This window comes from Phycodurus eques, chromosome 12 (assembly GCF_024500275.1).
Source record: "Phycodurus eques isolate BA_2022a chromosome 12, UOR_Pequ_1.1, whole genome shotgun sequence".
In the NCBI taxonomy this organism is placed as follows: Eukaryota; Metazoa; Chordata; class Actinopteri; order Syngnathiformes; family Syngnathidae; genus Phycodurus; species Phycodurus eques.
Genome location: NC_084536.1, coordinates 2,386,864 through 2,404,300, shown reverse-complemented (window position 1 = coordinate 2,404,300; position 17,437 = coordinate 2,386,864). Strand labels below are relative to the sequence as shown.

The 17,437-nt window shown below is 48.2% G+C and overlaps 2 protein-coding genes across 3 annotated transcripts; both read right to left on the bottom strand.

Annotated features, from left to right (window-relative positions):
* Nucleotides 1-54: 54 nt before the first annotated feature.
* kbtbd7 (kelch repeat and BTB (POZ) domain containing 7) lies at nt 55-5,454 on the bottom strand. Its single transcript, XM_061692723.1, has one exon. It carries the CDS (start codon nt 5,026-5,028, stop codon nt 3,163-3,165), a length of 1,866 nt encoding a protein of 621 aa, XP_061548707.1. The 5' UTR covers nt 5,029-5,454; the 3' UTR covers nt 55-3,162.
* Nucleotides 5,455-7,958: 2,504 nt separating this feature from the next.
* slain1a (SLAIN motif family, member 1a) lies at nt 7,959-17,232 on the bottom strand. 2 transcript variants are annotated; one of them, XM_061692842.1, is made up of 9 exons: nt 16,745-17,232; nt 14,034-14,176; nt 12,717-12,833; nt 11,576-11,692; nt 11,246-11,395; nt 10,839-11,171; nt 10,328-10,519; nt 8,931-9,246; nt 7,959-8,121 (listed from the first exon to the last, which is right to left on the bottom strand). In XM_061692842.1, the coding sequence occupies exons 1-9, from the start codon at nt 17,128-17,130 to the stop codon at nt 8,046-8,048; spliced, it is 1,830 nt and encodes a 609-aa protein (XP_061548826.1). In that variant the 5' UTR covers nt 17,131-17,232; the 3' UTR covers nt 7,959-8,045. The 2 variants fall into 2 exon arrangements, with proteins under 2 accessions (XP_061548826.1, XP_061548827.1); XM_061692843.1 differs by lacking the exon at nt 10,328-10,519.
* Between the last annotated feature and the right edge of the window lie 205 nt (nt 17,233-17,437).

Here is a 17,437-nt window from a genome sequence, read left to right as displayed (position 1 = left end):
AATATAAAAAAGAAAATTAAATAAAAAAATCACTCGTATAATATTTCGTGTATTTAAAATTCCGATTTAATTGAATAAATACAAACATATTTATACATTAGATTAAAACAATAGTAAAATAATCATGAAAAAAGGTATTCCAACTTTTGGTATTTTATTTAATTGAAAGAAATATGTAAATGATGATTACCAATCCTGTTTTAGTGGCTGGTGCCATTTTGTATTTAAAACACATAAAGAATATAAAATTATCACAGTACATCCCAATCCTGTATTAATGTTAACATTGCTTTGGTTGTTAGTATACAGTGGGTACAGAAAGTTTTCGGACCCCTTAAACCCCTTTTCAGTCTTTGTTATATTGCAGCCATTTTTCCTTATTAACGTACACACAACATTTGACATATGGACATAAAGCCAAAAACCACTGCTGAGCCAAAAGAACATTAAGGCTCATCTCAATTTTGCCAAAAGACATCTTGATGATCCCCAAGACTTTTTGGAAGGTGTGTGTCCTATCACATCTGGTGTAAAAGTAACACCGCATTTCAGAAAAACTGTTAACTATGGTGGTGGTAGTGTGACGGTCTGGGGCTGTTTTGCAGCTTCAGGACCGGGAAGATTTGCTGTGATAAATGCAACCATGAATTCTGAAGTCTGTTCGTGACCTCAAGCTGAAACGAACTTGGGTTCTTCAGCAGGACAATGATCCAAAACGCGCCAGCAAGTCCACCTCTGAATGGCTGCAGAAAAACAAAATGAAAACTTTGCAGTGGCCGAGTCAAAGTCCTGACCTAAATCCTATTGGGGTACTGTGGCATGACTTCAGAAAGGCGCTTTGTGTGTGACGTGGCTGAATTACAACAATTTTGCAATGATGAGTGATTTGCATTACAGTCTTCTGAGAATCTAATGATCTAGTGAGCGTAAATAATGCTATTACATTTGTTAAGATATTTTTGGGCTTGTTTTAGTATTTTCTTTTCATTATTTATTGTTGGTGTGATTATACGAAATAAAGCCACAAAAACAACGGGCTGCTACTCAATAACGCGGTTTATTCACCGGTACACTAAAACTGCCATTGTAATCCAGTTTGTTTCACACAAATCAAAAATATATATTAAAATTGCATCTAGTCATCATATGAAACAATTATAACACACGGGAAAATATGCAAGTAACTAATACGATGATATGGATATAATACTTGGAACTGAACAGTTACTGTTGAGGTTGTACTGTAGTTTGTGGTGACTATTAGACAGGATTAATAACTATTAATCGGTTTACATTGGAAAATGCGTTTGGGGTAATATATCTGATGCTCATGTAAAAATGAGAGCAAAAAAATGTTAAAAAAACAGAAACTCATCAATGTCATATACATGTGTTTCAAAGGTACAACAACGACGACGACGACGACAACAACAACAAACAAACCTGAGTCAGCACAATGCACTTCATTAGATCATTGGTGCATTACATGCACCAGAATTCTCAACATCTTTGTGCACTCAGTTTTGACTGAAACCAGAGAGGTACTTTCAGTTTCCATACCCTGGCAGAATTTATGATTTCTTGGCCATTTTTCACAGAATATAAACGATCACACAAAAACCTTTTCTTTCACTCCTGGTTAGTGCTTGGGTGAAGCCATTTATTATCCACCAAGTGCGTTTACTCCTTTGAAATCATAATGACATCAGAAAGTACACAAATGACCCTGATCAAAAGTTGACCTCCCCCTTGAGGTCTTGGCCTGATAAACGCACACACAAGTTGACACAAATGCGTTTGAACGGCGACTAAAGGCAACCATCTACACCCGTCACGCGTCTGCTTGTAATCAGTCTGTGTATATAACGGTTGAGTGAGTTTCTGGGAGAGTTCAAAAGAGTAAACACAGTTGTTTGGTAATAAATGGCTTCACCCGAGCACTAACCGCGAGTGAAAGAAAACGTTTTGGCGTTATCGTCCATATTCTCTGAAAAATGGCCAGGAAATCACAACTTCTACCAGCGTATGTAAACTTAGGAGCACAACTGTGTATAACAACGGGTTTATCATTGGTTAGTAATGTAATCAATATATTAGAAACAGCTCAGTATGATGTCGAACAGTTCTAATGAGCGCAATAAAAAACGTATTGTTCATTTAATACCTCTCGGAGATGTTTCGGTCTTGTGACTGCGTCGCTACAATTCAACACAGAACAGACATACTATGTGCAATCTTTACATGCGTTGCTAGTCGCTTACGTCTCCCACGAAACCCAGAAACAAAATGGCGTCTTTACACAAAACTGAAGTGCAAGACAAAAATTCTGCGCGGTCGGCGTCAGCCGCCTCGCTCGCCTATTTTGGAACTCCACACGCTTTGCTCCCCGAACAAACTTTGGAAAGCCGTGCATGCTTGACTGCGCCTTGTTTTCGCAAGGCGCCACACTGGAAATTGAGCAAGGTAGTAACGGCATGACCATCTTGCTATAATAAGCTGAACGCGTCTCTATAAAGCAGGGGGTTGATGCTGATTGTAACAACAAATAAAACATCGGAGGAATTTTTTCAAAGAAGAAGAAAGCCCCGCACCTCTCCCGCACGACACAATATTGACCAACGGAGGTGTTTTCAGGCAAACAGTGAGACAGAGAGGGAGTCTGCATGTCGGGAACAAACCACCATTTTGGAATCACTTCATGAACAAAGTACTAGTACAGAGGCAGGGGAAAGAGCTGGCGGGGGAAAAAAAAACGGCCAAGATGGGTTTTAGGTTTGGGACCTAAAATGGGTCAAGAGTCCCATTTTCATTGGGTCACTGAAGCTATCCTATTGATCACGAATGAAGTAGACAATTTCTTGGCAAATGACTTTGGGACTGACAACCAGTCCCGGGTGTACACCGCCCGGCGCCCCAAGTCGGCCGGGATGTGCCCCGGCTCACCCGTGACCCGAATGCGCTACGGCGAACAAAGACCGCCGACGTTCTGGTTGAAATTCGCAGTCATTCAGTGTCTTGTCGTAAATTCCCATCTCGTGTTCTTAATCGTTAGTCGATGTACAGTGGAAGTCAACGTTACGGCAACGAATAGATGATGTATTTTGGAAAGAAACGAATACACGCCAGCTTGTGTTTCACCGCAGCAACCCTGTAAAAGTCCGACTACCAGTTCTCGTCCGAGAACGAGCTGGAACTGGCGGAGTCGGAATCGGCGTCCGTCAAGCCGTCCAGATCCCAGTCGGCGCTGGATCCGCTGTCGTCGTCCTCTTCTGTGGAGAAGCTGTGCGCCGAGCCCAGGCACGCCGGGTAGACGCGTGTGGAAACGCACACGGGTCCCAGCGTGGACACGTAGACCGCCATGACGCTCTTCCAGCTCTCTCGCGCCGGCTCGTACTCGTGCATGAGGACGCGGTTCTTGTTGTGCTGCAGCAGCGTCTGCGTGAGGAGCAGCAGCTTGCCGCCGTGCTGGATCACCTGGTAGTTGAGGGCGCGGCTGTCGATGGGGACGTCGGCCAGGCGCCGCCACTCGCCGCGGGCCGGGCTGTAGGCCTTCACCACGGGGATGTCGCACACGCAGACGATCTGGTCCTGGTACACGCACGCCTTGTGCAGCTTGTCGCGCCGCAGCGAGCCGCAGTGGCGCCAGCGGTTGCGGCGCGGGTCGTAGCACAGCATGCGGCGCTTGTTCACCACGTACAGGTGGTCGTTCAACGCCACCACCTGCATCTTACCGAAAGAGTGCGGCAGCGGAGCCACGAAGGTCCACTGGTTCCTCTGGACGCTGTAGCACTCCACCTCTTTCAGCCGGGCGTCCGTCACCGGGTTCCTTCCTCCCAGGAGGTACACGTGCCCATTGAGGTAGCCCATCCCCGAGTGAATCCTCCCGAGCGGCCTCTCCGCTAGTGCCTGCCAGCTGTTGAGGACCGGATTGTACTGCCAGAAGTGTTTGGAGAGGTGGGACGCCAGGTAGAGGTTGTTTTCCGGGCTGGAACAAGCAATGAGGGACTCCATGGTGGAGCGTTTGTAATCCTGGCTGCTGAGATCCACGAGAGGCGGCGTCACGAAGTAGAGGTCCTCGGAGTACGGGTCGCAACACATGATGCTGTCGTTGGGAAGACCGAAGAACAAGATCATTTCTTTGGCGCTCACGCCTATCCTGTGCTTGGGAACATCCAGAGACGTGGACACGGCGCACGGCCTGTTGAAGAAGGACTCCACGTACTTTTCGATGAAGGGCCTCGCCGCCAGCCCTTCCAGGTAGCGCTTGTCCCTCTCGGTGAACAAGTTCCAGCGCACGCACCTCAGCGCGCGCAGCGCCTCCTCCTTCGTGGGCGGCGCGTTGGCCTCGATCCAGCGCAGGGCGGCCGAGCACACTTCGCGCTCGCAGGCCACGTCCAGCGTGTCCAGGGAGAGCAGTTCCTCCAACTGGTGCAGTTCCAGCTCGCACAGCTCCCCGGCGATGCACAGCTGGCCGAAGTTCCTGGCGATGAAGGCCCGAGCGCTCTCCTTCAGCTCGGGGTTGTCGTAGGTGTCCGCGAACTTCAGAACCCCCACGCAGTTGGCGAGGTCCAGCCTGCGGGTCATGAAGCCGGAGCAGGCCTTCCTGATGTACTCCAGCTGGAGCATGTTGGCGGCTGCGTACAGCCTCTGCACGTTGCCCTCCGTGATGGTCGCCTGACCCGTGTAGCAGTAGTCCACGATGACCGACATGGACTCGGCGTCCACGCCGCGGATGGCCACCCTCTCCTGGACGCTCTCGGTCAAGCCACCGGTGAACATGCTCTTGAAGTAAGGGCTGGCGGCGGCGAGGACGTTGCGGCTGCAGTGGAACAGCTGGACGAGGTCGTCACCCGAGGGCCCTCCGCCTCCGCCGGGCTCCAGGGGCTCTCCGTCGGGGTCCACCTCGATGGTGACGTCCGAGAGAAGGCGGCTGTCGTACAACGCCTTCAGCTCCCCCATCAAACATCGAGCGTGACTGACGTCCTCCAACACTTCGGGTCCATTGAAGCAACCCAGCACCGAGGCCATTTTGGGGGTCTACTTTTTGTAATCTCACGTCGCGGAAGCTTTCTGATAAGACGCCGCCTCGCGCGCCACCTCCGCGGCTAGCCGACAAGGACACATCCGCTCACGAGAAAACGTCTAACATATGTTTTCAAAAAACATTACCAGCCTCGAAACGCTCTTGCTGGACGCCCGTGTGCCTCAAAGTGGCTTTCAGCCATGAAACGACCATCACGTCCACTTTAAGTCCACCCTAAAGATGTTGTTGGCTCACTTCGTTTAATTCCGTGTGTGCTAATGCTTTGGTGAAGCAGTCACACCGCTCAAGACCAGGGGCAGCAGCGCACAGGAGAGTGTCAAAATAAAAAAAGCAGTGAATGTGTATTTGTGTTCAAATGTAAAATACGACTTTATTTGACACGGAAAAACACGTTGCATGTAGTTCCTCGCCAAACTGCCACGCTTTACACATGTCACTTGACATTTAACTTCAAATTAGAAAAATCATCACATTGTTCTGAAGGCACCGCATAGCACTTCCGCTCTCCCCGGCTCCAAGTGCGTCCAAACTTGCGACGTCCGAGCGAAAGTGCCGCTGTGATTGGCTGTCATAACTGGGTCAATTTCAATGGATAAACAGCATTATTTGAAACGTGGTCATAACGACAGCACGTACATAACTTTCACCTAACATCTCCCCCATATATTCCGATACAATTCATCGGCTCTTTGCTGTACATGTTAGCGTGTGACAAAGAAACGCCTGTACACAGTTGACATTTTTTGCACGTTTTTTTGAACATTTTGAGACAAAGAATCAGAAACCTTCTCGTAAATAGTTTTATAAATGTCAAATTTAAACTGTTAACATACAAAACCGGTTGTTCATGTTCAAGTGCACTGTTTTCCCCACTAAAACCCTTCGAGTCAAATGTTCAGCTGTTATTGCAGTCTGGTGACATGTAGTAAATTGTGAACGACCGCTAGATATTACAAATTCCAGGTTTTCTGGGAAAAGGGGCAAAAGCACTTATTCACGTGACATTTTCTGACCCTTTCATAGCCAAAAGAAGCAACAAAGTAAGTTAGTATTATTATTGTTTGGTGTGAGTCATTTTTGTTGTGGTGGGGCCACGTCGTAGTTACGGTTTCTCTCGTAGGGCCGCGGCGACTGTCAACCCATGTACAGTAAATGTATGGTCGTCTCATGTTATTATACTGTATATACACAACTAATTGATGGATAGCTCCTTTTGAAATTAGAAGCCAGCCAAAAAAAAAACAAAAAAATGTATTTTGAAAAGGGGCTTGGTCACATAAAGTGCTTGCAATATCTCAATGTTACTAAAAGACGAAAAGACAATTAGCAATTGTGGTATTTTAGCAAAAATAATAAGATAAATGACTTGCTTTCAGTGACCACATGAAATGATGCGGCGGGCTGCATCTGGACCCTGGGCCTTGGGTTTGACACCGTGGTTTATGTATGTTTTCACCTTTATGAATTGTAATTATTTTTTTAGCTGAATTACACAGCTTAAATGATACTGTTTATCGTAATGACACGATATATATTTGTAAAAAAATCGGTTATTTTTAGGGAGTCAAATAATAATGGCAATGAAGTATAATACATAGGTACACATTATATTTTAAATAGCATATACTTTAATGTAACTCCAATAAAAGAACCCATTACAATAATATAAATTCTTTAAATAAAAAACATATATGGTTAGATCCATTAAAATTCATGTCTCCTTGCTGTCCAACAAAATATAGTTTTTCAAAAACGCTTATTTGAACATTATTTCTTTGTTTAGACAAAAATAAACATTTCAGAAAATTTGAGTAAACAGTTTATTATAAATTCTTCACCAATGAATGAGTTATTTCAATTCATTGTTCACTTTAATTACAAATGACAACATGCTGATTCATAAAATGTTTCATATAATATAAAATATTGCAGTTGAAATCTGTCATTTACTCCTAATAATAAAATACTTGATCAAGAAATATTGTGAATAAAATAATCATGAATTATTTCAATGATTTATTGTCATTTGTTGTTTTTTTCCCTCTCCTTTATGACACGGAAGAAACAATGTTTTCAAAAGCTTTTATTTCACTTTAAAAACGTCACCGTCTCCTCGTCATAGAAACGGTGGAACTCGTCAGCGATATATGATGCGCAATATCATTGCAGCTGTCACATGAATGAAAGTATCTTTTGCAAAAGAAAAATCCATTCAAAACACGTCGAAACTCACGTCAAAGAACGGCCGTCGTTTGAGCAACTCAAACAAAACACAAACCTCCAGTGTTATTCACATCATTTCGATAAAAGTGCCGCGAGAAGAGGCCAGTAAATAGAAGAGATGTGAACATGACGGAATGTGACACCACTTCCAAAACAGGGACACGACGTAGCAAAACGGTCGTCATCGTTTTTTTACACCACGGTGACAAAAAAGCTTGTGAGATATTTGAAAAAAAGCACGTACAAAAGCGTTTCGTTTTGCTCGCAGGCGGCCGACCGATCGACACGCACGCTTCGCCAAGAGTTCACATTTAACAACTGGTTAGCCCAATATTGCAAGTGTCTGTCTCTCACAGGGGTGGGGAACCTTTTTCCTATCAGAGGTCTTTTCAGTTTTGTACAGTCCTTCCAAATGCATAAGAAAAATAGGATACAACCATCAAACACGTCTATTATTATACACAACTACCTTTGGGGACTTTTTACAACACTTGCTCTGAGATTTGATCTGTTCTCGGTCCTGCTCAAATGCTGCGGTGGGCCGTATCTGGCCCACGGGTCGCAGGTTTCCCACCCCTGCTTTCTTGTTTTACGATCCAGCCTGCCGGATCCATTGACTTCGTCCCTCAAAGAAGACCCGAAAACAAACAAAAACCAGTCCTTCTTTCTGGGGGCGGCAGCTCAACAAATGCTCTTACGGTCAGTAATGCAGCGTTATCGACCCTGTTATCAGTATTATTGTTATCATTGTTATGGTTATCACGATACCTGTGGGATTTTAATAGCAGCCATCTTTCCAGCTGGCGTCCCTCAGGGTGCTTAGGGAGGTGAGGCTCTTCGGGGGCGTCAGCAAACTGCAAGGGAAAGTAGTGGGAAGGAAAAAAAACAAAAACAATCAATGACTTGTATCCATTCCTATTTGAACCAAATAGAGCAAAAACACAAAATCAATATGCTTTTGTATTGACGTGGCAGTCCTAGCAGATATAAATATAATAACGGAGTTTTATGAAATATTAGGATCAGGAAAGAAAAAAAGCCTGACGTGTCAAAGTGTTAGAAAGCGAATGAATAAATGAAATGCCTCAAAACAGATTTTTGGGGTGAAAAATGTTTTCTAATTAAACCACAATAAAATATATATTTTGGGATGCTACTGCAGTAAATCGAATGAAGTATTGGTATAGGGATGATTTAAAAAAAAAAAAAATATTAGCTCAAATATTTGCAGTTGCCGTTCAAGAAATGTGATTATCATAACATATTTCATTAACGTGTAATAAAATATGAATGAATCGTGATAAATATAAATTTACAATTTGAATTAAAAAAAAAAAAAAAAAAAAATGGCGCATCGTACGCATTTGCGTATACATTACACGCACATACGCCCGGATGTCAAAGCGCCAGGCGGGAAGTGCGAGCGCCGAGCTGGCTATGCAACGCAATTTGTTCGGAATTAAGAAGCACTTTTTCGGTGCGCTGTCGACGAATGCAACTCGGATGTCCACGTCCCTAAGAGTCATTTCAGTTGAATCATGATAAATATAAGTATACACTTAATAAAGGTATCATACCTCGCTTGTGCTTTGGTCAAACGTCAGCTCCACAAACAAAAGAGGCACGCGTGCGTACGGCGCCTCGGCCGGCTTCCGAGTCTCACCTGCGTGTGGGTTGTGTGATTTTGCCGGAACGCAGAGCTCCGCCGAGGCCCACGAAGGAGGCGGGGCGAGGGAGCGAGCTGCGGGGGACGGCGGACTGGGCGGCGCCGGGGGTCTTTACGGGCTGCGGTACCGAGCCGGCGGCGGGCTTGAGGGGCTGAGGCGGCGCCGCGCTGCCGGGGACGGAGTGCGGGCCGGCGGAGGGGCCCTGCAGGACGGTGGGGCTGACGTAGGCGGTGGCTTTGAGCGGCTGACGAGCGGCAGCGGAGAAGTTGCCGACGCTCTGGACGCGCTGACTCAGCTGGCCCGGGGAAGGAACTGGGGCACAAAACGCGAACGGAGATGAGATCCCGTTCGCCGCGGCGAGATACTCGAAACCGGTGATTCTCAAAAGTGTGTTGTCGTGCTAAGCGGGCTCCCTCTAGTGGCGCGCGAAGGAATCGCTACTTCAGCACAGTTCCGTGGTACTTAACGTTCACGTTCCATAGAGTCCCATTCGATCTTTAAGAACTCTGTGTTTTGAAACATTTGACTTTTGTTTGCAATGTATTTCACTTGAATCATTATTTTACCTACTTTCTTATTTTCCCGTATGTAAGTGCCGTGTTCATGTTCAACTCGCATGATGTTACAGTAGATTATCACAAGATTCAATGTATTTTTACGTCGGCCCTTATGGTGGTGTTTGGAGAGCTTGGAGAACCACGACCACAAACTCAACTAAATAAGCTCAGTTCAACCACAATTTGATATGCTAAATTAAACGGGACATATTTTGCCAAATGAACTTTTTCTAGTATTTGGGATGTAAGATTTGTCTCCACGGTGCCTCAGTAAACATGTGAAATATGAATTCAAATCGCCCACGCGTTCCTGAGTTCCAGACCTTTTTCTGCTGACAAGGCTGAAATCAGGTCATCGGAATTTCTCGAGCTCGTCGACGGCACCGGCGAAGATCTCCGCCTACCTCGCTGTTCCGAGCCAGCGCTGTCAATGAAACAAACGTGTGCGCTCGCAAGACGCAGGCAACCAATCGGAGGAAAGCGGGCGGTCTTAGCCAAATGTGGACAGAGCGGATACAACATTGGGTCAAACAGAAGGAGCTATCAGAAGGGCCTTTTCTGGACACTCGCATGTTTTCGGAAATGAAATTGACACTTTTATACGGAGTCCACGTGAAAGAGTCGCTCCATAGAGGCCGGAATAGCCCAAATACAGAAACGTCAAGAAAGCCGCGACCGTGCTAAAACACGTTTTTGCTCCCAAAACAAAAGTCGAGCGAAACTAAGCTACACTAACACAAGATACTCGAGGATAAGAACCCCGAACCGAGGATGTGGTTGTAAAAAGGGTGTTACGTGTCGACATAAAAGCACAGACAGGAGGCGAGGGGTCTTACTGGACGACTGGAAGCGTGCGAGGCCGCTGGACGAGTCAAAGCTGAGGCTGCCGCGCAGGGAGGACACGGTCGGCAGGGAGGAGGGGCCGCGGGACGGGGGGTCGACGGGGGACGCCGGGCGTTGCATACTGGGAACGCTCGGCACGCTGGGGGCTCGCATCAGGTTGGGCATGCTTCTCCGCAGCCGTATGTCTACGCGGCCGAGGCAAAACAAAAGCAAGACAGCAGGAGCTAAAGTACGCTGAGATACCCCGAACGCTGCCGGAAGCGAAGGCAAAATCCGATCCCAAAAATATGACACCGAAAACAAAATACCTTGAACTAAGCTGAACGAAGTTGAAGCTAAAATAAGATCACCAAAATCTCATCTCTCTCTTTTCCTTTGCCAGATGGCTGAGTAGAAATCATCGACCGCCTCATAGTAACGGGGTCGGTTTGGAACAACAATTTAAGTGACCGAAATGGTCACGAGCGACATCAATGAAAAGCAAAGGAACAAAGCAGAAGCTACCTGCGCCGTTCCTGTAAGCCGCGTGCGGTTCTCCGCTCAGGCCGGCGCCCGCCGCGTACGGCGCCAGCCCCCCGAGCGAGAAGGTCGAGGCGGCCGAGCCGCGCCTGCATTCTCTGAAGCTGGAGAAGGTGTGCGAGTGCGGCAGGCCGCCGCGCCGCACCGTGCCCGCGCGCAAGAGTCGAGGCTGCGGAGGAGGGAGCTGGTCGTAACCCTCGTCCTCGTCCTCCTCGTCCTCCTCCGGGTCTGCGCCGCCGCGCCAGAGCGAGTTCAGGGAGAAGCTGGAGCGGCGTCGACTGACGGTCGCCGAGGTAGACGCGTAGTCCTGACGCAGGCCTACCGGGAGGACGCGTTCCTTTGAATTCGTGCAAAATACCGGGTTGATTTTCAGTGTGGACGGCTGGACTCACTCTCCTCCTGAAGGCGGGCCATGACCTCCACGTCCGTCATGTCCTGCAGTTTGTAGCCCATGGAGATGGAGTCGTCCTCCAGCTCCGAAATGCCCGCCTCGCTGTCCAGGGAAGACTGAGGGCTGACGCACGCTTGCCGCCGGCCGACATCTAAAACGCACAAAAGCTAGCTCGTTTGACTTTTCGAGCCACCGCTTAACTCGCTGGTCCACCGGCCACTGTGGTGGTTACGAGCTTCAAGTTCAGTAACTCTTAACTCTACCGGCATCATTTTTTTGATCTTGAAAATCTTCACACAAATGGTTCAAGTGCACGCAAGACGCGTCTTACTGTGCAGGCTGGAGTTGGACAGGAAGGTGGGGCCTCTGTCCAAGCCGAGGCTGGGCCTGAGCGGGAGGGCGGGGCCGGACCGTGACGGCGGCGGCGGCGGCGGCGGCGGCGCCAGGGCTCCGAGGGGAAAAGGATAACAGAGATTTTAATCCCACGGAGGGTAGCGTGTGAATCCAAAGTGCGCTGGCACGCCACCTAATAACATGAAAATATGGATGAAATTCAGTTTCGTATTAGGCACGCTTGAGCTCTCAGCGGATGTTTCTGATCCGCTCACGGGGGCAAAATAGAGTGCACCGCTTGGCTGCGACCAGCAGAGGCGCCGTTGATTCACTCTCAACTAGATTGCCGCCCGAAGAGGTCAGCTGACGTCAGCTGTGGGGAAGTTGAACTGCGTGGGAAGAACGAGTCTACTGATCAGGAAGACGACTGGCAGTCAAACAGGAGTTCAGCACATTCAGGGCTTTTGCCTTTTGTGTTTGTGCCTCAGATAAAGGAAATGATTCTCCCACTTCCTAAGGTTAGGAAGTGGGAGAATCATTTGCGTTTGGTGCGGTTTTTTTTTTTTGGTTTCATTTTTTTTCTTCCCTAAAGTCTTGCGGAACCTTCACAGGGGAGCATCCAGTAATAGATAGGCAACATTAGCGTAGGTATTTTTGTTGACATGGTGTTTATGCATTCCAAAAAAAGGAAAGAAATCTTTTTCTTTATTTTTCTCAAGCTGCCGCGCATCCCTGGATGTCCTCTGGCACCCCCTAGGGGCGCATACAGTAAGTTAGCTAGCGTTTGTTCGGAGGGTGTTATGTGTCGACATTGTGTTTATGCCTTCACGTGGCCTCGGTTCATTTAGGAAAAAACAAACAAACAGCAGTTTTTCTTAATTTTCTTCAAGCTGCTGCGCCTACACTGATGTCCTCTGGCGCCCCCCCAGTGGAGCATCCAATAATTGATCAACGATGTTAGTGTAGGTAGCTAAGGACGCGTTCAAGGCATGTGTTTACACTGTGTGTGTGTGTGTGTGTGTGTGTGTGTGTGGTGCGCACGCTAAAAATGAAGAAATCTATTTTTCTTGCTTTTTTTTGTCAAGCTGCCGTGTTTTTTTTCAAGACGTGAATGCGTTGACGTTGCGCTCGTGCGTTACCTGCGGTCTCGGTTATCGCAGCAGGTTGGGCGTAAGGCGGCACCGGGCGGCTGAGGGCGGACAGCCCGTCGACGCAGCCGTACGCTCGGACGCGGGAGGCTCCTCGCCGCCGCTCGGCTAGACACACAAACGTAGCGTAGCGACGGGGTCGTCAGCAGTGGCGGAGTGATGATACTGTCAAGGCAAACACTAATCTTCCGTCGACACGGCGCTATCGATGTCGGACATGCGTCGAGATGAGCGTTAGATTACGACAACAGATTACTGGACTGTTTTGGGGAAGGATTTTAGGATAAGCGGGGATTGCTTACGTATGTGGGTTACATCCCATTCCCCAAAACACAGTCAGACCAACACGAGCGTACATTTCGGTATTATACGAACATTCTGCCGTCATCCCGTTAGCTTTAGAATTCGTTTCGAGTGAAGTCCAAATCTTTGCTGAGCCTCTCAAGACTCAGGAGCTTCAAAAGAGAAACCGAGAGACCGAGGTGGAACCAAGTCACAAGTAAGTCTCGAGTCTTGGCCCTCGAGGCCCCAGTCAAGTGGCAAGTCCTGAACTTTGAACTCAAAATCAAGTCCCGAGTCCTAGACTTTGAAGCAGAACTTGGGACTCGACTCGAGACTTGACTGTCTCGACCCGAGACTTCCGTCTGACTTTCGGAGCTACGACTCGGTCTCGCTGTCCGCTGAACCGGATGGGACGTTTCACTCCACGCCGCGCACATGCCACACTGCAAACATTCGTGTTGTCAACAAGCGCAGAACATTTGAAACATTCGCTGCAGGGACGAAAGAGGATGGGCGTGGCACAATGCAAAGCGGGAAAATGGTCTGGTTTTCCCAAATCCAATAATTCATATTTTATTCCACTGGCAATGGAAAATTAACACTCATAGGCCATCCATCTACAACAATCTCTCTCTCTCTCTATATATATATATATATATATACTGCCCCCGAAGGAGCAGCACAATGTCCATTGAACTGAAGCAAAAATGTGGCAAAAATGCTTATTTCTTTACATTTGATTGACTTAACTTATGACTGTATGTTTTTTTAAATTTTGGCTGTATTTATGTTTTTGCCCATTTGGATGTTGATTCAGGGGCAGGCTGCCATTTAGAGGCTCTAGCAGACCTGGCGCTGACCGACCACTGTAGAGCAAATAATCTTTCTGATGATGTTCCGTGTCGGGCGCGACAAGATGTCGATGTTCCGCGTGCGGATTGAGGCGCAGCTCAGCCTCGCGTGTCCACAGCCGGAAGGTCGCGTGTGCACATGTGGCCGTTAATCTCGCGGGCTGGCGCAGGTTACCTTGGTCCAATCTGTGGCACAGCGTCATCCTCGCCAGCTGCACTTCTGGTGCCGGGTGGTCCAGGACCTGCCTGCACCACTGGAGAGGACTGAGGCCGCCGCCGCCGCCGCCGCGCGACTTGGCTCTGGCGCTCACGTAAAGCCTGAGACACACACAAAGATAAGCGGCACCTCGTGACGCCTCTTGCCGTTGCCCGAAACGTCAGCGCCGCCGTCGTCCCTTTTACAGGACGTCATTCTCAAAACAAATCTACAAAAATAAGACATGTTCCTCATTAATAACTCATCTAATTATCTTTGTATGGTTAATCTATTGACATTTCATCAATATAAGCAGCTTTTTATTGTAACATAATTCCTCACGTAGTTGTCGGAGGTGTTTATTTACTCGACTATTTTGTCAACGGCACTGCGGACCGAATGTCTATTATGCATCATGCATGTATTTGCAAAATGACATTTGAATAATAGAACTGTATTTGCTTATGTAGTGGCTGCAGCATTCATATACTAAACCGCAGTATTTATCGGGGGTGACTGCCTCAAATAAAGGCTTATTTGATTTTTTTTTGTTTTTTTTTTTAAATAAAAAATCCTCATCTCGCGGCAGGGGGTGTTTTTGTATTCAACTGCAGCCTACGATGCGTCTACCGCTATTCCCATCCGTCCATTTTCTGTACCGCTTCTCCTCACGCGGGTCGCGGGCGTGCCGGAGCCCATCCCAGCCATCTTCGGGCCCTGAACCGGTCGCCGGCCAATCGCAGGGCACCAAGAAAACAAACAGCCATTGACACCGACGGGCAATTCAAACGTGAAATTTGTTGTTATGTATTCTGATCAATATGAAATTGCATAACAGCCACCACCACTCACTGAAGGGTCGCCGACCATTTTTCTTCACACTGCTCACTCTTGAAACGGCAAGGTCAATGTCAGCTTTACAGATGGCACGGCTGGATATCTTGATGTGTCTTTTGATTTATTTGTGTCGGTTTGTGTGTTGTTTGTGTTCTATGAATACTTGTTGTCCTGGACCGAGACACAGATTTTATAATCCCAATGAGGATTTCCTGAGTCCACAGTACACAAAGTCCGCTTTGTGTACTGTGGTAAAGAAAAAGTAAACGGGCAACGGGTTGGCGTCCTTTTTGTAAAGGCGGATGAAGCACGGTGTCTATTAGAGCGGGGGGCAACATTTGCCTTCAATATTCAAACGAAAGCGAAACACGCAGCGTTGCAAGGGCGCGCGAGCGCATCTCCACTGGGCGCCGAGCCGTCATTCGAGCATCTGGGTCGCGGTCGGACGCCTCCGCGGGGTCGGCGCCTCGTCTTCTAATTGGAGGCCGGCGGCGAGGCCCCCGCGGCTCCGTCTCGCCTTCCGCCACGGCGGCGACGAAAAGCAGCCGACTTCCACATCCGTGATGTCGCGAACCGCCAGTGCATTCTGGGAAGGACCTTTTCAGTCTTCAGAGAGAAGACAAAAAAAAAAAGTGCACTCCCCCTCCTCGCCACGTTACGTAAGATCCTCTGGGCAGGGAACATTTTATCATCCACACTTCAGTTCATCTCTGAGAGACGACCGTAAACGTGCTTCACGGGGGGCTGCTGTTTTGGTTCGGAACAACGTTCAAATGGGCGAGGCAGTTCGCCTGCTTGTAAATAACATGAATTGAGATACCCCCCCCCCCCCCCAAATTATAGGGACGACAGTGGAGCCCCGCTACTCGCTGGGATCTGCGGACAATTGACACCCACTATAATTGCACTGAATAAAGAATATACAGCATTTATGTATATACATATATATACTGTTATTTTTTTAAACCCCCAAAATTATTGAAAGATCAGTGATAAACCAGCAATAAGTGTTTTCAGGTTCAGCCCCCCCCCCCCCCCAAAAGGAAACAATAAAAATGGAATTTTTTTTTATATGCCCTATAATATATATATATATATATATATATATATATAATATTTTCTCAAATATTAACCTGAGGTCCTTCTTTACTCAATGCTACAAAGCGTCAAAGAGGGTAATAAAGCATTTATCGGGGTGGATGGCTTTAATTGCACGTTTCGACGTCTTATTTATTCAAACGGGCGCCAGGAGCATTTGTTATTGATGACCGTCGAGCATTTATGAGGGGTGCGGCGTTTATAAGCGTGGAGGCAATTCCAATGTCTCTGCAGAGGGGACCAAGCATCTCACGGGTGTTTGTTTTGTTTGTCCTTTCACATCTGGTGAAACATTGGCAATTTGGGGGAAAGTCGAAGTGAAGAAGTCTGTCGAATCTGAATGCCCGAAAATGTCAAAGAACTTTGTTTTCTTTTCGGGAAGGGAGGAATCCTGCTATTTACGATAGCCGCCTGGCAGCCGAGCGGTTGTGGGTTCAACTCTGCCTTTGTGTTTGGTGTATCCTGTGATCTTCGGCGTACATTTCGGTGAAGTCGATATGACGGACTAGACATTTGACGCATATATTTGAACGCTGTTATAAGGGAACACGTTCATTTGTTGTATGAGGAGATGCTGCGGTCGGGTATGTCTCTCAGAAAGATGCAAATTGTGTTCAAAGAGTGATTTGAAGACACACGTAGGCCTAATTGGAGGCCTTTTGTTTGCATTGAATCAATCTTCGACTTGAGCTCGGGAAGAAAAACATGTCGGTCACGGCAACATTCACTTGAAAAGGATGCTGAAAGAGAATTACCAGCGATCCGGTTCGGAGACTGCGAGCACGGTGCTGAGGTCCAATATGTCCACCAGATCCAGGACCGTCGCGCCTCCATCCTCCTCCTCCTCCTCCTCCTCCTCCTCCTCCGAGCTGGGCTGCAAATAGGCGAAGGGCTCCCGGGGGCACTCCCGGGCTGCGGTCTGGAAGCGGGGGCGCTTGCGGTGGAGGAGGCGGCGCTGGTGGCCGGAGGCGACGGCACCGTCGTGGACGGCGTTGGCCCTGCTGCGCAGCTGCTCGTTCTGCTTCTCCAGCTTGCGGACGAGCTCCTGCAGCTTGAGCACCTCCAGCTCGGCGTCGGCCAGCTTATCGTTGCCCTTCACGTCCGCCGCGGCGGGGGGGCCCAGCAGCACCTCGGCGTCCATTGGCCGCCGCCGCCGCCGCCGCCGCCGAGCGCATGGAGAGACGGGCCGGGTTGCCCGCTCGCGTCCGGAGGGTTCTGCCGGAATCCGGACGGGGGCGGCCCACCTCCGCTGTTTCAACGTGCTACACGCGCTCGCGTGCACGCGCACACATGCGCGGAGGATGCTGATGCTGGCATGACTTGCTAGCGGTCTCCTGATTGGTCGGCAGCTTCCTGGACGCCACATGGCCAGGAAGTGGTTTTTTTCTTTCTTTTTTTCTTCTTTTGTTGTTGTTGTTGTTGCTGTTTTTTTTGCTGTGCGTGCATTC

Coding starts and splice junctions, on each gene's coding strand:
- slain1a (XM_061692842.1), bottom strand. CDS start 17,130: ATGGACGCCGAGGTGCTGCTGGGCCCCCCCGCCGCGGCGGACGTGAAG. Junction 11,396..11,575: donor GTCCAACTCCAGCCTGCACA/GTAAGACGCGTC, acceptor TGTGCGTTTTAG/ATGTCGGCCGGCGGCAAGCG. Junction 8,122..8,930: donor ATCACACAACCCACACGCAG/GTGAGACTCGGA, acceptor TTTCCCTTGCAG/TTTGCTGACGCCCCCGAAGA.
- kbtbd7 (XM_061692723.1), bottom strand. CDS start 5,028: ATGGCCTCGGTGCTGGGTTGCTTCAATGGACCCGAAGTGTTGGAGGAC.